Genomic DNA, 25,470 nt, shown 5'->3' with positions numbered 1-25,470 from the left:
CAAAATCAGGGCAAAACACCATCGCATGCTTCGCTCGTCAAAAAATTGGCCTTCTTGACCCCAGTCTAATTTACTTATGCCTAACGTATTTGTGGCTAACATCTTGCACCCGAAATATTACAGTGAAGACCCGTTTTTATCAGCCCCTTGGTGAATTTTCGGCTGATAAAACGGGAACATTGATAAAATCGGTACATATATTTTTCTTTCTTTTTAGGAAACCGAAGATCTTAAAATATTCTTCTTCAGTCCCTAGATATAACCTCATAACCTTTCCTGATTATTTAGCTTAAATTTCCCTTAATGGGGTCTGACAGTGCAAAATAAAATTTTTTTTTTTGCCTTTTTCGGATCTCTAAGATAAGAAAAATATGCTCAAGAAAGGATTCACTCGAATTCAATTTAGTTCGTCTGCTAGAGCCCATCAAACTACCAACTATCAATTTTCAAATTAAGCTGATAAAATTGGGTCAAAAAGCAGATTAAATCGGGGGTAGATAAAATCGGGGGCTGATAAAATCGGGTCTTCACTGTATTCCAAAAAAAACGATTTTATTCACCTGGCAGTGAGATGAGACATTCCTTATACGTATCATTATGTGGTCGTTCCTATCAAGAAATGGGATGATCACAGCTTCGAATCTTACGGGAATAAAACTTTGAATAATATAAATAAAATAGCGAAAACCAATAAAATGGATGTAGAAAATTAAAAAAATGAAAAGAGTAAAAGTAGAATAGGAATAAGAATAAAATGGTAAAATTATAACATGAATAAAAAAGTTAACTGTTTAATAACGAATAAAATAATAAATTATGCAAATGAACAACATGAGAACAATAATTATATAATTAAATTGGTTGGATAGGAACCCTGAGTAAAAATTTATTTTGAAAATTCGAAGATTCGAAAATACAACATTTTGCGAATTATAAAACACCCGAAAAAGTTATTATCACAAGCTTTTAGTTCTAAGTTTACTCTAAAATTCATCCATACAATTAGGTTGTTGCAAAGAGCTATAACGTTTTTAAAATTGTCATTTTTTCAACTAAAATATGAATATTTTAAATGCATTGATTATAAATCGAAAAGGTATGTCCTATTTTCAACCCCTCTCAAACCTGTTTTAGTATAAATGAACAGAATTAGACTTCATCAAGTGTTAGAGATTTTAAAATTTCGACCAACTTCTTTAGTCTAATTTTCATTGTCCGTTTCACTTCTCCACTGCGAAGCTGATATTTGGCCAAAGTCCGTCTCTCATATACAAATATTGTCTCTTAAATGAAAGAAAAAAGTACTGTTCCTGATTCACCCACGTGTACAACTAATAATGAAAGTTTTCTTACCGTAGCCACCAACGCCTCATACGATCAAGTCTGTGGTAATCGAAATCTCAGCTATTTTTTTGAATTCATGGTATACTAACTTCTAACAAAAAACTACATATAATCTATTCCAAACTATATGGTAAATAACAACAATGCATCACTAGCACACCTATTGGTTTATCTACTATATTGATACATGTACCGCGCAACGAATCAATCAAAAACAGCATTCGATATGGCTGCGCTTTCCATGAAATGATTCCGAAAACAATACCCACAGTCCCACAGCGTTTATAGTTTGAAACCGCCGACAGTGTCAAGCTAATTTGGTTATAGTTCAAAAGCAATTAATACGCACAACAGCTTTTCCGATAACAAAGTGCATTTATAACAAGAACAAACTTTCCGGCAGGCATAGCGCTGAACACCAAAATAGTTCCAGTAATAAATCGAAATGAAACAAAGAATAATTGTTGTTATCGTAATATCAATGCTTTGCAGGGTATATACAAGTGGGCATCCAGTTAACAATTCTGCCGTTAAGGTGGGTAAATTCATGATCGATAAAACGCAGTACATTCAAGTTTCATTTCACAGAACTACGATGACGGTACGACGTTTGAGAAACGGGATGCAGACCTTCAGTATGCGAAAGATATGTCGAACGGGGATTATGGGCTCGAACAAACTGCTGAAGCCATAGGTCTCTTGGCAGCTATTATTGATTTGTATAAGGAAGCACAGAGACCTGTATATGACCCATATTTTAGTCCTTCTTAGAGTGTGAATGTCTTTGAACCACATTCACACTCTAAGAATTTTTAAGTTTTAATTTGAACTGATAGATTCGATCGATTCGATTTGATTCAATCGATGCGTTAAAAAGTAGAGTATTTATGAAAGCATTTGTGAAGCACGAAAAAATAAGCGAACTATTGAGTGAAAAAATGCCGAAAATATCATAAAAATCGACACAGAATTGTTTATGTAGAAAAACTAAGCGATGAACAAAATAAATACATACGTTGCTGGAGCAATCAATTTTGAATATACTGTGAAAATTCCATAATGATCCAAAATCAATTAAAAAATAACATTTCCGATCAGCTCAAAAAAGTGGTTTCGAAAAAAAAACGCGATCAAAGTTTTCAGTACTCTCGGGGTATACATTAGAGGTGCTGTGGCAGAACTGAAAATTTGAACATGTGTATATTATTTTCGTTTTCCATTTTTTGGAATATCATTTTTAACATCCTAAAGCACATTTTAGGCCAATAATTTCTATAGTAGTGCAACCTCTTAGGTCGTCCAACAGGAGAGTTTTATGACCTGTTTTACGTTTTTGGAATTTTCATGGTAACTATGCTATTAGGGTTCAATTCAAAGCGTGTTTTGAACAATTTTTTGATTACTTCATAGATTTTCGGACGCGGTAAATTAAATAAAAGGCAAAATCGCACTACTAGGTGGATTAAAACAGGTTTTTTTCTCGGCATGCCTCTCGTCGATCGACACCCTTCGGAACGTGTCCAATTGAAAATAGACAGAGAAAGAATGACTGGAACGGTGACAATTCACCTTTTAGTGGACACACTGAGAGAAGATATGTCCTCAAGCAGGAATCGAAACTGCGTTCTCCCAGTTTCTATTTGGGTGCGCTAAGGGGGGCGTCTGGTGTAGAGGGCAAAAATAATCGTCTTCTTTTTTATCCGCTTAATTGTTAGTATTGAACCTCTAGAAAGGTTACCCGCAATCTCGGTGGCCACACTGAACTTCTTTGCTATAACACAAGCAGATTTCAATCTATCGGCAACAATTTTCGAAAAACTCACAGCGATAAAAATACAGTGAAAACAATACACTCTAAACTACTTCTACCCAAAATGGTCAAGAGAAAATACCCAATGGGTCATTTTCCACAACGTTTTGCTTTTCTCCTACAGTGGCTATGCAATCACTCTGAAAACCGACTTTTTTACCGAGGCATGGATGGCTGAGTCTCTTTTACCATTCGACTCAGTTCGTCAAGTTTGGCAAATGTATGTGTGTGTGCGTATGTGTGTATGTGACCAAAAATAAACACATTGGTTACTCAGGAATGGCTGATTTTTTCAAAATTAGTCTCAAATGAATGGTACAACGTTCCCATAGGCTGCTGTTGAATTTAATTTAATTCCGATTGAAGAGTGGGGTCACTGAAATTCCCGTATAAATCGAAATCAGCATGATATCTAAAAGCTGCAAAATTTCATAAAATGTGTTCGAAAATATTTGGATTTATAGTTTCAGCTCACTGATGCCCTGCCAAATCCACGTTGACCACAATGGACAACTTCGGCGGAACCGGAAGCTTCGGGAAAGTGGTTATGTTCCTGAGTTGAATTCACATCTGCTTTTCATAAATGTCTGACTGGATTTTCACAAAATAAGTCTCAAATGAAAGCTAGAATATTCCTATTGAATGCTATTAAATTTTCTTTGAATCGGAGTTCTGGTTCCTGTGTTACGGGTTGAAGTTACGGGTACTCAATATATGTGTAAATGATGCAAAAATAATTGAAATGAGTTACAAATTGCTTCAAATTGTTGGCCGACGCTCTTATACCATTCGACTCACTTCGTTGAGTTCGAGCATACAAATTCAAATACAAACGTGTGTATTCGTATGTGTGTATGTCCGTGTGTATGTATATGACCAACAATAGCGCATCGGTTACTCGGAGATTACCAAACCGATTTTCTCAAAACACGTCTCAAATGGTATGTTTAATATGTAGTTTGGTGTAGTATCGCCCCCCACTTACTCTAACACCTCCATCTTTCATCAACCCCCCCCCCCCTCCCTCTTGGCCACCCTCGCACCCGCATTAGGGTATTACAAAAAACACTCGTTTTTGAAATCTCAAAAGCCTCCTATTGTGACAAATAGTGACCTCCGCCCACTTTGCTTGAAGTTTTTGACATTGGTTCCATGAGAATATACAGTGTGTCCCACATTTATACGTTCACCCTAATTTCTCTAAATACCTTTTTGACTATTCAAACAAACTGCACCTGCATTTTTTCGCGTTTGTTTTGAATCTTAATCAACGATGTTTCTCGAAATTTACAAGTCCTGGTGCGTTTTGTTCATTTGCTATAGTAGTTTAAGTGAAAAATATTTATAAGTTCACCTTACTTTTTTGCCTTTCTCATATAGAAAGCTTATGCAATCAATCTGAACATTGTCAACCTAATCCCGGCCAATCCCCACATCACACACCATCCTTCCCTAAACCGACCTTTCCTCATAATTTGCCCAACCCCCCCCCCCCTCCCCACCCTAGGCAAAATTTCTCAGTTCCTCCTAAATAAACTTCCTTAGTAGGTCTGTAAAACCAGTGAAAAATTTGGTTTGAAATTATATTGAGTTTGAAAACTACTTTAAATTTGAAACTAATTTAAAATTTGTTAACAAGTTGAAACTTTTTGGCGGGGTCCGAACCCTCCGAAGCCTCCTCCGGGATCCGCTGCTGGGTTCAAGTGGTTCAGTTACGACACATAGCTTCTCAAGTTCGTGGCTGTCGATCCATTATATGTATGTGCAAATCGTACTGAATATGTAATGGATAGTTCCACCATTATATTGAACATAAGCAGTCATGAAATCGTACACGGAAAAAACCAGTCATAAATTCATGAACAAAAGCTCACGATTTCGTGAACTGAAAATTTTACGAAAACCATGACCAAGTTCCTGAAATTATGAATAATAAACCTCGAATTCTTGAAACTATTCGTGTTTTCAAAAAACTAGTTCGCCCCGAATATATACATGGCGTTACATTAGAATGTTTGGTTAGGGTACTGTTATTGTTCCCTGGACATGTTTAGTTTTTGTTGTGATTCTAGTTAATGATTTGGGAATTCACAGCCGACAGTAAAAAGATGTTCATGATTTCAAGAGCTTATTCGCGATTCTTGTGTTTACTAATCACGCTATTGCGCTATCTTATTCATGCGTCTACTATCGCATTTTTCTGCCGGACTAGCGGAATTAAAATGCATGAATTGTAATTTCTATTCACGTTATCGTGATATTTTAGTTATGAGTAGTGTGATTCATGTTCATGATTTCAGGATCTTTGTCAGGATTTTAGAAATTGTTGTCACGAGTTGTGTGATTTATGTTCGTGAATTCTGGATTCTAAGTCACGATTTTTGTAACTGCTGTTCATGTTATCGTAATGCTTTTATTTTAGAACTTACTTCTAAATTTGAAACGAAGAGCACTATGACTAATGTTCATGATATCAGCAATTTAACCATGGTATTCGAAAATTCTCTCCGCCCAATTGTGATCTATTATCTTTTGGTTACTATCGGTTTTTTATTCGGAATAACGTGACAATATGAACTGGATCATAAAAATGTGACTGGAAGGAATATGCGCCCACAATATTTATTAACAAAAATTGTTATTAAAAATAACATACGTGCAGTGTATACTACATAGGTAAAATTACAAAAACTTTCGTTCAGCTACTGCACCAGGGTTTTTAAATTAAAACCATTATCTCATAAAAATGTATAGTTCGTGGGAATCGAGTACCGATACACAACCATGTACTGCTAGGCCCCATGCAAAACTGACTCAGACATCCCTCCGTTAAAAGTTTAATAACTTCTTTTAACAAAGCCATATTGACTAGTAGTTTTCGACAAAGTTGTAGACAATTAAATAATCTTTCTTATTTTCACTTACAGTGATAATACGATGCATACAGTGCTGCCTAGCGACGAAAATGCGCGCTGCTGGGATTTCTCCATGTAAATTGTCGAAAAATCCCATGCAATCTTCAGGCACGTTGGTCCGGTAGCTAGACTTCAAATTTGGAGCAAGTACTCTTGGTGGGACTAGTAATCGACTCAGAGATGGGCCGATAGGGATTTTTTTTCTTGTCACTCTAATGTAGAGCAAAAAGGGGCAGCCACAAAAGATAACCTGAATCGTGGTTGCAGTGGAAAAGTTTTCCTTAACAAAAAAAATGCCGACATGGAGATTTTTCGAAATCACTGTGTACTGTGTGTTATTGTTGTCCTGTCTTGTGCACCCCGTGAGTAGAATGTAATCAAAGGTGTATGTCATGGTCATTGCAGTGTACGTAGGAATTATGATAGTTCATAACAACTACCGCAGTTGTAGTCATCGCTCGGTGACTTATGAGTGCATATAATTTGGCTGTGCCAATATTAGTTTAAGAAAACATTTAATTAGGCGTGGAGTTTTCTTGATTGGGAGCCCGACAATACAAAAAATGCATTAGGTATAGTATGATTATGAACTGGAACTGGACAGCTTTAGTACGTGGTGTGATCTAAACAGAATGGTTTTAAACTCGAGCAAATTCTCAATCGTTACGTTCACGCGTCCGACTCAGTTTAACTACCGTTTCTTCGGCTTGAGCATTCCAAGACACTCTCACGTCAAAGATCTCGGAGTCATCATGGATTCGGCATTAACATTCAAACCACATACGTCATACATCGTGGATAAGGCATCACGACAGCTTGGGTTCATCTTCCGAATAGCGACAAACTTCAGGGACGTATATTGTCTTAAATCGCTTTACTGTGCGTTGGTCCGCTCAGAATATTGTTCAGCTGTTTGGAATCCGTACTACCAGAACGGGATTGACAGAATCGAGGCTGTCCAATGCAGGTTCATACGCTTCGCCCTTCGGCATCTCCCATGGCGAAACAGATTTCAGCTGCCGAGCTATGAAAACCGTTGCCAGCTAATACACCTCGATACACTCAGCATTCGGAGGGACTGCTCTCGAGCCCTGTTCGTCTCGGACTTACTCTCTGCCCTACAATCCTCGGACGTCTGGATATTCAAGCCCGCGTTCGAGCTCTACGCAATAACTTCCTTCTGCGAGTTCCGTTCAGGAGAACCAACTATGGTTGCCAGAGCGCCGTTACCGGACTCCAACGAATTTTTAACAGTGTGGCGACGGCCTTTGACTTCAACAGGACGCGGAATGCGATAAAAGTGAAAATTTTGTCAATTTTAAAATGTAATTAGTTTAAGAAACTACCATTGGGGCCAAGGGGCCTGTTGGTGAAGGTAATAAACATAAACATGTACGTTCGGGAAATAGAGTGAACAACACTATGCTATGGTTAGAACACAAGAACACTAGGTTCTAGCGAGAGCCGAAGGCTTACTAATACCATGACAAGTGATCAGTCAGGCTCGGCCGATCTTTGGAGAATAGCAGAAGACGACTTCAGTTATTTTAGGATAGAGGAGAATATTCGGGGCCGGCGGATAATGTGGGTAGTATATGTAGTACTACCCACTCTACAATAACCGAGTGGGTAAATACCGACTCGAAACTTTGGACTAATTAATTTGAAAACTACCACATCTCGGGCACACAATACGCGCGTTTCATATCCGCTTTTTTCATTCATAAACACGCGAAGTTAGGGATGTCAGAGCAGTGACTTCGTGTATTACCCAAGATAGAACCTATCCCAAGTAGCAATTGCAACTTGTTGAATGTTTTAAATGTTGCCCAACTGCTACACAATATCTTTTATTGTTGGATATATTTGAAAAGAATTTCCACGGGTTTTTAAACAGATTGTGCAACTATGTAACTATAGAGCTGACCAATAGTGTTAAGTATGCAAACATCAATAACAGTTGTGAAACTAATCAGAAACTTTGCTAACTTGCACAAACAGTCTAACAAGTTGCAAATGCCTCTTTCTTTTCCATTCCACCCTAAAACAGAACTGTCCAACTACCCAGTGCTCGACAAATGGCACAGCTATTGTTTTCATTATTTTGCTGCAATTGGGAACATGTTGCACAACATACAAACAAAGAGAGTTACAAATACTATACAGTAACAAAGCGTGCTACTTGGGTAAAGGACGGTTGGATGCACAATTTGTGTTCCTGAGCAAACCCCTAGTCAAGCGTGTTGTCCCGCGAGACTGATTCTGATTCTGATGAGACGAAGTCGAAACACAAATTCCATAACTAATTGAGTTATAGGTTTTGTGCACATCACGCGCAAGATTTTCGCAAAATTATCGGAGAAAAAATAGTTTTTACCTAAGTTGTTCTCCAGTACAGTAATACACACACTACGTTTTGATCCAATTAAGCCACATGTTGTGTCCTGGCACTTTTAAGATATTTTTACAATTGATTTGCTTATTTACATGTAGGGTAATGAGCCTATTATTGGGTTTCGGACTATTGCGATAAGGATTTATATATGATGAGGTCGGTCAAAAAGTCGAACTTTTTATTCTTTTATCTTAAAGTATAGATTCTTAAAAATATATTTAAAATTTTTATAGAGGTCTAAGCAGTAGACGCAAAGTTATGGCGCTGTTCACCGTGGACGGAGGGCGTGGCGCGAAGCTTTAAATGTGAATCTCTTAATCTTCTTAAAGTGTTGTTTTTCCAAAAACTTTGTTGCAATGACTAGGATTGCCGAAATATCTTTCGGCTGATTCCAATTTTTGTTTTAATTTCTTCGTAACTTATTTGCCGTGTCCTTAAGGGGGCGTCTGGTGCAGCGGGTAAAAAATAGACTTCTTTTTTATTCGCCTAATAGTTATTTATCCGCAGGAAAATCTAACAAAATAATGAGAAAAACAAGATACGCAAGATATGGTAGGTATGCAGAGATATGCATTTTCTCTTGAATTCATGTGAATACTTTTCTTTTGGAAGGACAACATCAAGGATTGGATATGGGACTATTTCTATGGATGCAGACACAACGAGAACTGAATCGTAGGCCCTTCGAATAGACTGATTTTAATAGTCAGGATATTTGCCCAAAACCTTAACGTGCCAGATTCCTTCAAGTTTAGTTTTGGGTGGTTCAACAATTTTAAGAAACAATACGGGATACGTAAAGTGAAGCTGTGTGGGGAAAAATTATCCGCTGATACAATACCATTTGACCTAATGCGTTGAACAAAGATGTCGGACGCTGCTCTAACCAACGGCTTCAAATGGGTAGTATGATAATAGAAACATGGCAAAAATAGTCACATTACCCTACTATGATTTATTCTTTTTGACTAACTTTAACTTTTTAATACTTTTTGTTAATAGAAATACATGGATTATTGCTTGAATGTAATTTTTTGTTTTGTTTTGAATATATCACGCTTCAAATATATCACGCTAAAATACAGACCGACCGTGATATAATCGAAACATTACTGTAAGGAGAAATATAGCATACTAAATAAGTTGGATTCAGTATCTAGCTGGTGACCAAGTCGGTCTGTCAGCCAGTGATGAGACACAAGTTCGACTTGTCAAAGTTAGAAAGTATGCTTTCATGCAAAGATTTTATTTAATCTAATTTACTCCCGAGGGGGGAACAACTACAACTTTCTCATCAATATTTGGCAGAACCGATTTGACCACCAGATAGACGCTAAACCTAAAAAAACGCAACACGATTTATGTTCGAAAGCAAACAACTGGTTACGGATGAAATTCCGCAAGCACAGAAGTTCTAGTAGCTGATGAGACCATAGCGAAATCGAATCACGCATCAGCTAACAAGCCAATTCGTTGTATCTTACAATATTCCTCCCTAAGGAGATGTAACGCAAATCATTGGCTAACAAAAAATGCAATTTATAGATAACCAAACTATCCAGCAGTCATTAAATCACTGCACTGTCTACTGATTACAAACAAATTCAAACGAATCACTCACCGATGGCCATTGATCCAACGATGGGTTCGCAGCGCACTGCTAATCTCGGTCCAATAGAGCAACTATCTCTTTCACCAGCTATAGATACATCAATAGTTTTGTCCAGTCATCCTCCGTACCCACTGATAAGCTTCGATCCACCGCCCTAGGGAACCTGCTGCAGCCACAATTATTCCGATAGTCAAACAGAACACTTCAACCGGTCAGTAATGGGTGAAACTATCAAAAGACAAACACAAGGCGGGTGAGTGATGAAATTGATGGCTCATGCTGGTCGGCAAGGGGAATCCTTTTATCAGAATAGAAAGAGGCTACTATATAGCATCGAATAGGTTTTAAGTGCCTGATTAGTCCGACGGGGATTGTCGTGCAGTGCGATGCAAGTTCGGTACCTTCAAATGTCGAAGAAAGTGCATTCAGTGCTTGCTACCTTAGTGATTTGCCAGGCGGTGGTTGCCGTTTCCGGTTTAAATTCGAACGATGATGTGGTGGAACGAGTTTCGGGCAAGCAGCTGAGTCTGCAAACGCTCATCGAATATTTAGGCAGTTTGCTGGCAGATGTAGAGCCAGGAAATGGGACGAAATGTGATTTGCAACTACAGGCAGTTCTGGGAGATGGTGTTGCAAATTTCTGGGGACTTCCGAGTAAGTGATAGTAGATTATCCGAAGAGGCTTTCAAGTGAGGGATTAGAAACCGACATCAATCACTGTTTATTGCGAATCTTTCAAGTATTATTATTTTTAACAACAATGTAACAACATTGAAGGCTTATCGATTCGACGGGGAGTTGTCTGTCTAATGAAGTTGTCACAAATATTGGCAAAATAAAAAAAGTCATTAAGGACTAATAGAACATTGTAAAATTTGATGGAAGTTTTACGGAAAGCTAGCATACGGAAACCAGTATGAAGTTGAAGTATATTACAGAAGCAATATTCAGTGATGTGCCACCCTAATCTTTTTACAAAATACTAAGTAGTATAGTGTATACTAAGTACTATAGTGTATCAACTAAAGAATTATTGTTTTCTTTTTAAAGTGTTCGATGCCTGGGGTAAGATTCCTTCGGGAATCTTCGAGGGTAACTTCTACGATCTTGGCAGCTTCGAAGAGTGTAGTAAATTTTCCCACGCCTCTAACAACGTTACGGTAGGGCAGATAAATGGCCAGTACTGTCTTCTCACTATTCCATTGGAGTTAAGCGCCCGCCGTGCAGTGCAGAATGTGGTTCTGTTCGACGAGCGTGGATTTCCGGGCAGCAAGGCGTATGTGATCGTAGTTTTTGTTCGATACATTTAACAATGGTTCTGATTTTTTTATTTTTAGCACACTTGGAATGCAAATTGGAACATGCTTTCCAAACACGTGCGATAGTAAATATCTGACAGCTTTACTAAATGATGTGAAATCGACATTCCTGAACACTTCTGATGTTTCACTCAAGTGCATTGAGCCAGTGGGTGATATGGGAGCGAAAGAAATAGCTGCTAGGTGAGTAATGCTAGAATGAAAAGGGTTGGGCTCATTAGAAGAAACTGAAGACGATGCAGAACTAGATCAATCAGGAGAACTATTAGAAGCACTGGAAATATATGAACCAGAACTGCCATGAAGTGAGCGGAACCATAACAAAGTAAATAATATGAGCTAAGAACTAAGAACTTCAAAACAATAAAAATAAGGAAAGACTGGAGAGCGAGCAAACTAAATAAAACAAATTCATTAACCCATTCATGCCCATGTTGTTTGTGGACAACAACGTTTTTAAACAGCTATTACTTTTGATTGATGCAAGATTTGTGCGCAAAAACAAGTAAGACTAATAAATGTGACTATTGCCTTTTATTTGAGCATTAACAATTACAAGAATCAGCTCTAGAACAAAAGTTATTGCAATTAGTCTGATTGGATTCCGATGGAGCAGTGCTGCCAGGGACAGTTTGCGTTGACGACGGAAAATGAATTTTTCATATACCTTCGTTATGGTGTAATATTTTTGAAAACTGATAAAACTTGTCAATTTAGACTGTGTATGGCTACGTTTTCCAGGCAATTGGACTATTGTAAATATTCTAGGAGCATTGTATTGAGCATTGGAAGGTAAAAATTGAGCAACTTCTAGCACTGCAAGGGAAGCACCTATCTTTATGAAAAAAGGCTTTTCGTGTTTCTTTATCTCACCGTTCTCAAGAAAAACTAGTTTTGAAACCCTATATGCACTAGAAAAAAGTTGGGCATGAAAGGGTTAAACAAATTGAAATGAAGTATAACAAAATGAAATAATAAAGGACAAAATGAGTAAGCATTAGTTAATGTATGAAATAAAACAAGATAAAATATAACAGAACCAAATGACTAAAAGCACATTGAAAAAAAAATCAAATAAGCAATATAAATGTAATGAGCTTTCATGACGTAAAATGAAATAAAATAAACTAAAATGAAACAAAATATTATAAAATAAAATATAGTATAATAAAACAAATAAAAAACAAAATGCGCAAAAAATAAATAAGTAAAGTACATTCAATAAATTAAGCAATTAAAATTAATTAAAAATATGTTAGCGAAAAAGAAAAACAAATTCTAAAAATGATTTAACTAGACAAATAAAAGAAATTAAGCAAATGCAATTAATAATCTTAATGTGGTAAATTTAATGAATAAACTAAAACACATTTAATGTAGGACTAACATGAATAGATAAAAATCAAATTTATGAAAATTTAATATATATATATATATATATATATATATATATATATATATATATATATATATATATATATATATATATATATATATATATATATATATATATATATATATATATATATATATATATATATATATATATATATATATATATATATATATATATATATATATATATATATATATATATATATATATATATATATATATATATATATATATATATATATATATACTAATTATAATATAATTATAATAAATAGGATAAAAAATAAAACTACTGAAATAAATGACATAAAAAAACAAGTGAAATAATTAAGGTCTATGGAAAAATAAAATAAAAAATTGTTATATAAATAAAGTAAATACAATTAAATAAATTATTGAAGTCATAAAATAAAAAAAAAAAACAAAAAATAAATGAAATAAATAAATTATCTAAAAAATCTGAAATAAAATTAGTGAAAAAAATATCAAAGATTTAAAAAAAATAAGTGAAAAAATAAAGAAAGTAAAATAATGGAACGAGGAAGATAAATTAAATATAAAATATATGAAGAGAGTTGAATAAATAAAATCAAATAAGAAAAATTGCAGCGGTGAGCGTAGCTTAGTTGGTAAATCGATTGCCTTGTACACAGCGCATCTGGGTTCGAGTCCCGACCCCGCACATAGGGTTAGAAATGTTTCATAAGAGATTTTTCTAGCCCGAAGAGGCGAATGACCTTAAGGTTAAAACCTCTATAATAAAAAAAAGAAATTAAAAAAAATGCATAATTAAAATAAATACAAAGCATACAATAAGCTAAATTAGAAACAAAAGCATCAGTTAAATTATATGAATTAATAAAACTAAGAAATAAATATATAAAATAATAAATAAAATACATTAAATGTCAAATGAAATAAACTTACGAAAAAGTCGTGAAAAAATTCAAACAAATAAAATAAACAAAAATAATAATATGCTTGAAATTTAGAAAGCAAATTTAAATAAACACAGTAAATGAAAACACTAACATGAACACCATAAATCCAATATGTGAAATAAAATAGAATAGCAAAACACGAATGGAATAAATAAAGTTAATGAAATCAATAAGTTAAACAAAACAAAACAAAAAAATGCAAAATGAAAAGGCTGTAATGGATGGCATCTATATAAAATGAATAAACTGAATAAAATGCATAAATTAAATCAATCAAATAAAATAAAAAACTAAACGAAATAAACGAAATCAATAAAATAATTAAAAAAAAATAAAATGCAAAAAATAAATAAAATAACTAAAATTCATCAGGCAAATAAAATGAATAAGATCATGCAGAACTAGAGTGTTCAAAATAACCATTAGAAGCGTTATAAATGTAAAACCCTGAACTACAAGCCAGTAAAACCATAACAAAACAATTATCATAAGCTACACCAAGAGTTTTAATGCTAGAAAAACAAGGCAAAAGTGAGGAGCCAACAAACTAAATAGAACAAATTCATAAACCTCAATAAAATTAAGTAAAGCACAATAAAAAAGGACAACACTAAATAGAACTAATTAATGTATTAAATAAAACAAGATAAAAGTAAATAAAATATAATCAAAAAGTATACTAAAATCAAATCAAATACAATTAAATGAAGTAAAATAAAATTTTATTCAATAAAATAAAATAAAATAAAATGAACTAAAATACAACAAAAGATAAATAAAATATATTACAATAAAATATAACATAATCAAATAAATGAAATAACATAATTCGGCAAATATAAAGTAAGCATCCAATAAATAGAACGATTAAATTTATAAAATATAGAAAAAAGTTTCGAGATGACAAAGAAATTAGAAAAATCAATAATCTGGTTAAATAGAATAAACGAAATAAATAAAATAAATGTAACAAATAAAATAAATAGACGTAATATTACAAATAATGTGAATAAAATGTATTAAATTAATAAAATAAATTCAATATGCACCTAAATACTAACCAATGCAAATAAAAATGAAAAAAATAATGATAAAACAAATATAATATTTTAAATAAATGGCTGAAAAAATACAGCGCAAAAAAGCAAATTAAAAAAATATCCATGAGAAAATAAACGAATAGCGAAATTAAAAGAGAAAGATGAACAAAATAAACAAAATAATGCAAGACAATAAACACCAAACAAATAAAATAAATATAAAAAACCACATAGATAAAATGAATAAAATAGATAAATTAAACAAAATGAATAAAATAAGTAGAATAAATAAAATTAATTTGAATAATAAAATAAATAAAACAAACAAAACAAATGAGGTCAATATAGTCCATTAAATTGGAATAAATAAAGTAAATGAAATCAATAAGTTAAACAAAACGAAAAAGAAAATATGCAAAATGAAAAAAGACTGTAATGGATGGCATCTATATAAAATGAATAAACTGAATTAAATAAAACACAAACAATAAAATAAAAAACTAAAGCAAAATAAACGAAAGAAATAAAATAATTCAAAGCAATAAAATTTACAAATTAAATAAAATAAGTAAAATTTATCAGACAAATAAAATGAATAAGACCATGCAGAACTAGAGCGCTCAAAAGAACCATCAGAAGCGCTATAAATATAAGAACCACAACTACAAGCCAGTAAAACCATAACAAAACAAATATCATAAGCTACACAAAGAGTTTTAATTTTAGAAAAATAAGGCTAAACTGAAGAACCAACAAACTAAATAGGAAAAATTCATAAACCTAAAAATTATGTAAAATACAATAAAGGAAAAGGGACAGCACTAAATAGAATTAACAGAACAGAATTAATTAAATAAAATAAGATAAATGCAAATAGAGTCGAATCAAAAAGTAAACTAAAATCAAATCAAGTCAAATAAAATAAAATTTTATTAAATAAAATAAATATAAATCAAATGAATAAAATATATTACAATAAAATAGAATATAATATAACATAATCAAATAAATGAAATAACATAATGCGGCTAATATAAAGTAAGCATCCAATTAATAAAACGATTAAATTTAAAAAATATGGAATTCGAGAAAACAAAGAAATTAAAAAAATCAATGATCTAGTTAAATGGAATAGACGTAGAATATACAAATAAAAGTATTAAATGAATAAAATAAATTCAATATACACCTAAATACTAACCAATGCTAATAAAAATGAAAAAATAATAATAAAACAAATATAATATTTTTAATAAATGGCTGAAAAAATACAGCGCAAAAAAGAAAATTAAAAAAATATGCATGAGAAAACAAAATGAATAGAGAAATTAAAAAAGAAAATTGAACGAAATAAACAAAACAATACAAGACAATAAACGAAAAAACTAAACAAATGAAATGAATAAAAAACAACATAGATAAAATATATAAATTTAATGAATAAAATAAATAAATAAAATAAACAAAATAAATAAAATGGATAAATTAAACAAAATGAATAAAATATATTAAATTTAAAATTAATTTAAATGATAAAATAAATAAAGCAAACAAACAAATGAGGTAAATATTTAATGGACTATATTGAAATAAAAAAGTCAAATAAATGATAAAAATGCAATAAATAAAGGAATTAAAGTAATAAGAAACTAAATAATATTAACAGGATGAATAATATAAAATAAATGAGATAATCCAAGTAAATAAAACAAGCAAAATAAACAAAACACAAATGAAATAAATGAAAGAAACAATATAAATAAATTAATTGAAATAAAAAATTAAATTGAAAAGAAAACTAATATAACAAATAAAGCAATTAAAGTAAGAATCGAAAATACTAAAATTGAATGAAATGAGTGAAATAAATGAAACGAATTAAATAAAGGATGGAATTGAATAAACATAAAACAAATGAAATTAATACTATGAACAAAACAAAATATGGACTGAAATAAATAAAATACTTGAAATAATTGGAATAAATTAAACAAATAAAACAAATAAAATACAATAAATGAATGGAATAGAAAAATGAACGAAATAAAAAAAATAAACCAAAAAGTTAATATGAATAAAGATTTAATAAAATAAATGAAAAAGGTAAAAAATATAAAGTAAAAGAATTAAGTAACGGTGCTAAAGTTAATATGAATCAAATAAAATGAAAATAATGAAATAGAGTAAAAATAATGCGATGAAATAAATAAAATGAATAAAACGAATAAAATACATAAAATAAATGAAGTAAATAAAATAAAGAAACTAAATGGAATAACTAAGATCAATAAAATAAATTAAAGTAATGTATCAGATGAAAAATGATGCATGAAGTTCTTGAAATTAATGAAATTAATAGAATAAAACAAAATAACGAAAAAAAGAAGCACATAAAACAGAAGAACAGAGGAACAGAAGAGCAGAAGAGCAGAAGATCAGAAGATCAGAAGAGCAGAAGAGCAGAAGAGCAGAAGAGCAGAAGAGCAGAAGAGCAGAAGAGCAGAAGAGCAGAAGAGCAGAAGAGCAGAAGAGCAGAAGAGCAGAAGAGCAGAAGAGCAGCAGAGCAGAAGAGCAGAAGAGCAGAAGAGCAGAAGAGCAGAAGAGCAGAAGAGCAGAAGAGCAGAAGAGCAGAAGAGCAGAAGAGCAGAAGAGCAGAAGAGCAGAAGAGCAGAAGAGCAGAAGAGCAGAAGAGCAGAAGAGCAGAAGAGCAGAAGAGCAGAAGAGCAGAAGAGCAGAAGAGCAGAAGAGCAGAAGAGCAGAAGAGCAGAAGAGCAGAAGAGCAGAAGAGCAGAAGAGCAGAAGAGCAAAAGAGCAGAAGAGCAGAAGAGCAGAAGAGCAGAAGAGCAGAAGAGCAGAAGAGCAGAAGAGCAGAAGAGCAGAAGAGCAGAAGAGCAGAAGAGCAGAAGAGCAGAAGAACAGAAGAGCAGAAGAGCAGAAGAGCAGAAGAGCAGAAGAGCAGAAGAGCAGAAGAGCAGAGAGGCAGAAGAGCAGATGAACAGAAGAACAGAAGAACAGAAGAACAAAAGAACAAAAGAACAGAAGAACAAAAGAGCAGAAGAATCGAAGAGCCGAAGACCAGAAGAGCAGAATACCCGAAGAGCAGAAAAGCAGAAGAGCAGAAGAGCAGAAGAGCAGAAGATCAGAAGAGCAGAAGAGCAGAAGAGCAGAAGAGCAGAAGAGTAGACGAGGAGAAGAGCAGAAGAGCAGAAGAGCAGAAGAGCAGACTAAACTAAACTAAGAACAGAAGAGCAGAAGAGTAGAAGAGCAGTAGAGCAGAAGAGCAGAGAAACAGAAAACCAGGAAACCAGGAAAGCAGAAGACCGGAAGACCAGAAAAAAAGGTTTTTTTTTTAAATTTTAACTATTTTTGTTTTTTTTTTCAGTGTAATCTTCAGCTTTATTGCTTGCGTAATAGCAATGAGTACCGTCTACGAAGTGATTAGCTTAATGAATCACCGGGAACCACGTCATACTTTCGTCATGTGCTCACTCTACTCCAACGGTAACAAATTGTTCCAGATAATAAAACGCCCACAATTCGCTGGACAGCAAAAGTCCGAGATAATCGATTGTCTCAATGGAATCCGTGTGCTCTCCATGGTCTGGATAATTTTCAGTCACAACTTCTTGATGGTGCTTTCATCCCCACTGGACAACCAACTAGCGATCTACGACGTAAGTAGTAAATTCCTTGCGTTTCTACTGCACCCACCTTTTCCATAACTGTTCTCTTCCAGTGGGTGAAATCCTACCACAGCATGCTAGTGCTCGCGTCCACCGTTTCCGTCGATTCCTTTTTCCTGCTAAGTGGAATGCTTGTTTGCTGGAGTCTTCTAAAAGAGCTGGATAAAAATCGAAAACTGAATCTCCCATTAATGTACCTCCATCGGTATCTCCGTTTGACACCGGCCTTCGCTGCATTGATACTAGCTTCGGTTACTCTGGTGAAGTATCTTGGATCGGGACCGTTCTGGAATTCTTCGTCGGCTGCTTTAGGTAACGCGTGCGAAACCTACTGGTGGTCTGCACTGCTGTACGTGCAGAACTACGTCAATCCAACGAAGATCTGTTTGGGTCACTCGTGGTATCTATCGGTGGATATGCAACTTTACGTTCTATCACCGCTGATTATCTACCCACTGTGGCGATGGGGCCGTAAGATTCTGATCGCAATTGTCATCTTAGTTCTGTTATCGATGGGATGCGTATTTGCGACGATCCAAGTGAAAAATATACGGATTGCCTTCGCAGCTACAGGGCAATTACCAAATCGAATGACCCTCACGTACTATCCGACACATGCGCGCATGGGAGCCTGGTTGGTTGGTGTTGTTCTAGGTTATATTTTACACGAAACGAAAGGTCGTCGGTTTGTGATGTCAAAGCTTGCTGTGGTCTTCGGTTGGATTGCGTCACTCGTCGCCATGGCAGCGATAATCTTTGGTTATTATCCTCTACAGCAACCGGACACGTACACGGATCATTCCTTGGTCGTGGATGCTTTGTACGAGTCAACGAACCGGGTAATCTGGGCCTGCTGTCTAGGCTGGATAGTGTTCGCGTGCGTCAACGGATACGGTGGTCCCGTGAACACTTTCTTGAGTTTTCCGGCATGGCAGCCGCTGGGGCGACTGTCGTACAGTATGTATCTTTTGCATTTACCGCTGCAAGTAATGTTGACGGGAGTTTTGAAAAGTACGACACACTTCGATGACATGAGCGTAGTGCACAGGTTCTGGGGAGATTTTGGTTTTACAGTCACCCTGGCGCTAGTGTGGAGTTTAGCGTTCGAGTCGCCAATTGTTGGACTAGAGAAGCTTCTGTTCGGGACACGTGAGTATTTCCTTAAGTATTTTGCTGGGTTCTATTTAGATTATTATTGGTTTATGTTTTTCAGGAAGGAAACCGAGTGCCATGAAGCAATCATTGGTGGCGGAAGAGCAATCCGGGGGGAACGCTAGCGACTCCACTGCTAGTTTACCCCATAAAGAAATAGTTTGAGTTAAAATTGAAAATAAATCGAAGGAGGGAATATTTTTTATTCTATTTAAATGCTTTAGAGTATGAGAAATTCCCTGCACCGCTTCTCATGCAACTTCTAAAGCACGTCACGATGAAGTAATAATCTAATTATCAGCGTTGAATTATACGCCAGGTCAAGAAGCTCACCTATCGAACCAGCTCCCGCGTCTCCCGTGTCTCGTCCTACCTCAAGGCAAAAGTAAACCAGCAAGAAGCACAAATGTGCCATAGCGTAAAAAGATGAATGGGAAAAATCGCTTCAGCTCCCGTGAACAGATAGTGCCACATACCCGCAACCCACCCAAACCATGTTCAAGTGGCAGTTTTAGCGCGGAAATGAGATAAAATGCTTTCGCATGTTCTACCTGTTAAGCTTGGTAGGTTCTGTTTCTGGATTGCAGATTTCGTTGGTTTGTCGGGAGGGGGCGGGGAGGGGCTGGTACTCCGGGTCGGAAATGAACAGTCGTGGATAATTTATGGTGCATGAAACCACTGCGCCGTCGAGACCAATTTGCCCCCTTCCAACCTGTCTTGGATGACTTGACTGCCGATGGCGGCACTCATGAATAGCGAGGTGATCAGGTGACAAAACAGTGGCACAGTTGGTGTCTCTGTTCTAGTCTAGGATTTTTTTTTTGTAGTTTGACTGTTGAATAAGGTGTTGATTTCGAGAGTTGGAACGACAGAGGATTTAATTAGTATTGTTAAGTGGCATAGTTGATTTTTAAGAATACCCACTCGGTACAGAATTTGAATTAGGCACAGTGACGTTTTGGGATACAAGATGCAATTAGGGAGGTTAAAAATGGAAACGCATATCCGAAATCGTTTAGCTAAATTATTTGACGCAATTTTAAGCCATCTGTTGCCACTCTTCTGAGTTAACCGTCACATTTTTGTTATAAGTTACACAAAGTTTTGCTTAAGAATCCTGACTGTCGTATTCTTTTTTTTTTTAGAGTTGTCCTACTGGAGCTGTAGAGATAGATTCCAGACGAGACGGGGAATGTGACTCACTAAAACACTGCTTAAGGCCAATTGCAGCGGGCCGTTATTCTGAATGTGATATTCATTGAACGGTTCAGATATGTGCGGTAGTAGGGACTTCACAAACGCGTGTATCACCGCGATGGACTCGAGCGTTTGTGTGTTAATGTGTTCGATCGCGTGTGCGTTTGTTTCGGACGTGCTAGCACACGTGTATGTAAATTCGTGTGTATAAATTCGATTCTACAAGCGTGTGTGCATTCCCATATTTGCGTGTGTGCTTAGATGATCCCGCGGAAACCGTAAATCTAATACTTTATTTTCGGTTTACAGTTCAGAAACTAGAAGAGAGCGAGTTCGTCAATATAACTAGAGTTCCCGGTCATGTCACCATGGAACGTGTTATCTAGTGGATATGAGCGTCCCATTTTTATTTATCCAAGTGAAGGCATGGACATAGACTGCTAGGGCCAGGATTATGGGCTTCAAGACGTAATCGATTCATGGCCACGCGAACAGGGAAGTTTGTAGGTTTGCTCTTGAGACAGCGTTTTGTTAATTTTTAAGTGCCAAAACGTACACTTAGTCATCGCGGTATTATCCTTTTTGTGAGATCGTGGGCTCAGGTCTGCGTGGATGATCGCAAAGGGCTCGAGCATTTGTATGTTAACGAGATTGTCGAGTGTGCTAGCCTGTATGTAGCTATACGTGCATAAATTCGATTTTATAACCTGGTCATTTGAATGTTCGCGTGAATTCTTGAATCATCTGACTGTCAATTTCACGTTCAGATGCTCGAAGAGAGCAATTTTGCCCATATCACTGGAGTTCTCGGTCATGTCACCGTGGAACGTATTGTCTAGTGACTATGAGCGTCATTTTTTTGGTCCAATTGAAGGCATGGCCCTTGGCTGCTAAAACCGAAGGTAAAAATTTCCGGACGTTTCCGACACATTATCGCGCGAATATGAGTGTTTGTAGGCTCCCGCTTGAGACCATGTTTATAAGTTCATTAGTGCCAAAAAAATCTCTTAATCATTGCGGTGTTTTCATTTTTTTGTGAGATCGGGGCATTTAGTGTGCGTGGATGATCGCGAAGGTCTTAAGCGTTTGTATAACAACATGCTGAATGCTAGAAGAGAGCAGTTGTGCATGGACAAAGCTGAAGCGATTGTATGTTAACGTGTTTATCGCGTCGGCTAGCGTATATGAAACTTCGTGTAGAATAATTCGATTTTATAACCGTGTAATCCAGTGACATTAAGCAGCTTTTCAGCTCTAGATCGGTTCGCTAACTACTCGGTCTAGTCCTCGACGATGGACATAGCCTACTCCGACGGAGAGTTCTCCAGCGAGAGAAGTTCTCCTGTAACCGAACCAATCAGCCAGGTACTGAGGTTAGTTCGGTGATTCCGGAGGGTCCGGTTCGCTGGTGCCCCGACGACCTGCGACTGGTGGTGTCTCGTCGCGATCTACTCTGTCTAGTCCCCAATGGTGAATCTAACTTAAGCCGACGGCGATTTCTCCAGCGGCAGAAGTTCTCCCGATACCGATTCTTCTTTGGTTTTCTCTATATTTCTATCTGGCCAACCGGTTGGGTTCCGTAATTGGTTCGGCGATTCCGGACGGATTGTGGCGTTCGGTAAGCAGGCACCCAAAGACCCATACTCGGTGCATGTAGCAGTCTATTCGACTAGTGCTTGGCGGTTGATCTAGGCTACTCCGGCGGTGATTGCTCTCCCGATGCCATTACTCGCTGTGCATCACGCCATATTCATTGTAAGTTGGTCAAGATCTGCGTCACCACTCGGCCGACTGCGTTCCACGTGTTTAAATTTATCATTTTGTAGACGACATTACGCGGGTTGATGTATGGTCCTCCCGTTTTCAGCATCTCCCTGTGTGTCGCTTCGAACCTCGGACATACGAAGATCACACGCTCTGGTGTCTCCTCGACGTTCTCACACTCCGGGCACAACGGGGACGTTGCGTGCCCGAGCCGATGAAGATACTTTCTGCAGCAACCGTGGCTCGAAGGGAGTTGTGCCAGGTGGAAGTTCACCTTTCTGTGCTTTCTATTACCCCACGTCGACAGGCTTAGAATGAGCCGGTAGGTCCACCTTTCTTGTTTCGTATTGTCCTATTCCTACTGCTACTTTGTCATCGAATAGATTCTCACCATCTTCCTCAAGTTTTTGGTGTCGCAACATTTTGGTGTCACAAGTCACCCCAATTCTTCTTGTTAAGTCAGCCGCATCCACGTTCTTGGCTCCGCCGTTCGACCAAAGTGCCTCAACGAAGAGATTTCTGTTGAAAGTTTTCGTCTTCCACTTTCGTTGCAGCAGGGTTCCCTTTGACCGATACAGTAGCGAATCGCCTGGTGGTCGCTATGCGTATACGTTTCGCATACTTTCCGCTCCATGTTCGCCGTCAATGAAGGACTAGAGAATGTGACAACGATAACGGACTCCCTCCCATCTTTCCGTCTTTTTTTTCTTACTCTACTGGTCTATTCCATAGCCCAGGCGTTAAAGTCACCACCAACGACTACTGGCTTCCGATCGATTAACTGTTCGGTTAACTGCTCCAGCATTAGGCTAAACTACTCCACTGTTCTCCTTAGAGTTGCGTAACAGCTGCACACGAAGACGTCGTTGATTTTGGCGATCACGAAGCCCTCGTATGAGCGTTCTACCATTTCTTGAATGGGGAATCTCCTCATAACTTGTGTCACAGCCGTTCCAGATCTATCCGCCACCCAGTTAGCGTTATCAAGGGGGAATTGATACGGCTCTGCAATCAATGCGACGTCACACATAGTTTCTGTCGTAGATTGCCACAACGGTATCACAGTAATTCAGATGTATCTGGGCCTACTGTCGCCCTCTTGTAGGTAAGGTATTTGAAGCTACCCGTATGATGGTCGTGGTGTAAAGCATGCACTTTGGCCTTTGTGTCTGGTGTTTCTCCGATTGTAGTACTCGATATCCTTCGTCCTTTGGCGATAACACATACTGCCTCTAACGATATTGGTCTGTACGCGCTCGCGACTCGTACGGCATCAGCCGGAACGTCCTATTCAGCTTTTCGGGGTTCTGCTTAGTTCTCAGTCTTGCCGACTGCCCCCGTCGTCGATTTTCATCCGCTGAACCGCTTTGCAGTTGCTGACCAACGACACCACCGTCTTGTGGTGAGCTATTTGCAGCTTGACCCCGTTCATCCAGTTCTCGATCGCGTCTGTTGTCTCCGTCGCTGATACCTCCACTTCTTCAAGTGTGTCACCCATCACCGTTAGTGACACGTCGTCCGCGAAACCCACGATTTTTACTTTCCTGGTCAGCGGCAGTGTCAAAACTCCATCGTACATCTCGTTCCAAAAAGTTGGGCCGAGAATGGAGTCCTGAGGCACGCCCTCAATGACTCATTTTGACTCATTCTGTGTAGCGTATCATTCACATCAATCGTGACCACAGCGCAGTATCTAGCAGATGTATAGGTCTATACGAGGCCGGATTGCCTGGTGGCTTCTCTGGCTTCGACAGCAACACCAGCATCTGTACCTTCCACATTTCGGGGAAGCTGTCATCATTTCAACACTTCTGCAGCACCATCCTGAACATGTCCGGATATGCCAGGATCGCGGGGGCTTGCTTTGATTTCAGTCGCTTCGACGCTTCTGCGAGCTTATCATTAGTCACTTTCCGATCGTTCGTGTTCGCACCTTCTTTGCCGTACGGTGTCGGTGGCGAGACAGTTGGATCGTGCTTCGGGAAACAACTCTCGACAAGTATCTTCAACTTACCCGGACACATTTCGGCTGTCGTCGATGAGTCCTTCATTTTCGCCATAACGATTCGGTACGCGTCACTCCAGGGATTGTCGTCTACTTCTCCGCACAGCTCCTTGTGGCAATCTGACTTGCTGCGCTTGATCTCCCGTTTTAAAGTGGCCCTAGCTTCCCAAAACGCTGCCTTGTGCTCCTCTCTATCCGGACCCGATATTACTCTCTGATCCCGCCCTCTGACTCTGAGACAAGCAACGAGGATCTCGTTCTACCAGTAAGCTGAACACCGTCTATTGCGTGGGCTAACGGAACCCTTGTTGTACAATCGTACGTCTAACTTCGCAAGAGCTTCCTGCAGGATACACTCACTTGTGTTGGTTACTCTATCGGTCCACTCTACTGCCCAGGCGTTGAAGTATCACCAATGACTATTGGCTTCTGACCAATCAACTTCTCGGTTAACTGCTCCGTCATTAGGCCGAACTGGTTCATTGTCCGCCTTGGGGGACGTTCCAGCTGCACACGAAGACGCCGTTGTTTTAGGCGATCACGAAGCCTTCGTGTGAGCGTTCTACCACTTCCTGAATGGGTAATCTGCCCATAGTTTGTATTGCAGTGGTTTCCGTTCTCTCCGCCGCCCAGCTTCCGTGATCTGGTGAGATTTAATACAGCTCTGCAATCAAAGTGACGTCACGTATTGTTTTTGTCGTAGACTGCCACAACCGTTGCTCTGTGATGGGTTATCTCTATTATCGTTGGCGTGCAGTCATCCTCTTGTAGGTAGGACGTCTGATGGATTCTTCCGTCCTCTGGAGTGTGAAGCATGCACTTTGGCCTCTACGTGCAGTCTCTCGCAAGATTACGCGTCTCCCCACATTTCCAATACATCGTGGAGTTATGCGGGCCT

The 25,470-nt window shown here is 37.2% G+C and overlaps 1 protein-coding gene across 1 annotated transcript; it reads left to right on the top strand.

The window, feature by feature from the left end:
- Positions 1-10,409: 10,409 nt before the first annotated feature.
- LOC131695005 (nose resistant to fluoxetine protein 6-like) lies at positions 10,410-19,799 on the top strand. Its single transcript, XM_058983541.1, has 6 exons — positions 10,410-10,730; positions 11,127-11,352; positions 11,414-11,578; positions 18,154-18,445; positions 18,508-19,603; positions 19,668-19,799. The coding sequence occupies exons 1-6, from the start codon at positions 10,463-10,465 to the stop codon at positions 19,769-19,771; spliced, it is 2,151 nt and encodes a 716-aa protein (XP_058839524.1). The 5' UTR covers positions 10,410-10,462; the 3' UTR covers positions 19,772-19,799.
- The last annotated feature ends 5,671 nt before the right edge of the window (positions 19,800-25,470 follow it).

The sequence above is a fragment of the Topomyia yanbarensis genome, unplaced genomic scaffold (assembly GCF_030247195.1).
Source record: "Topomyia yanbarensis strain Yona2022 unplaced genomic scaffold, ASM3024719v1 HiC_scaffold_23, whole genome shotgun sequence".
In the NCBI taxonomy this organism is placed as follows: domain Eukaryota; kingdom Metazoa; phylum Arthropoda; class Insecta; order Diptera; family Culicidae; genus Topomyia; species Topomyia yanbarensis.
This window is presented reverse-complemented; position numbering and strand designations above follow the sequence as displayed.

Bases quoted from the DNA above. Each gene is read 5' to 3' on its own strand.
- LOC131695005 (XM_058983541.1), top strand. From the start codon at position 10,463: ATGCAAGTTCGGTACCTTCAAATGTCGAAGAAAGTGCATTCAGTGCTT. The intron at 11,353-11,413 runs GTATGTGATCGT...TTTTATTTTTAG, and splicing joins GGATTTCCGGGCAGCAAGGC to CACACTTGGAATGCAAATTG. The intron at 18,446-18,507 runs GTAAGTAGTAAA...GTTCTCTTCCAG, and splicing joins ACCAACTAGCGATCTACGAC to TGGGTGAAATCCTACCACAG.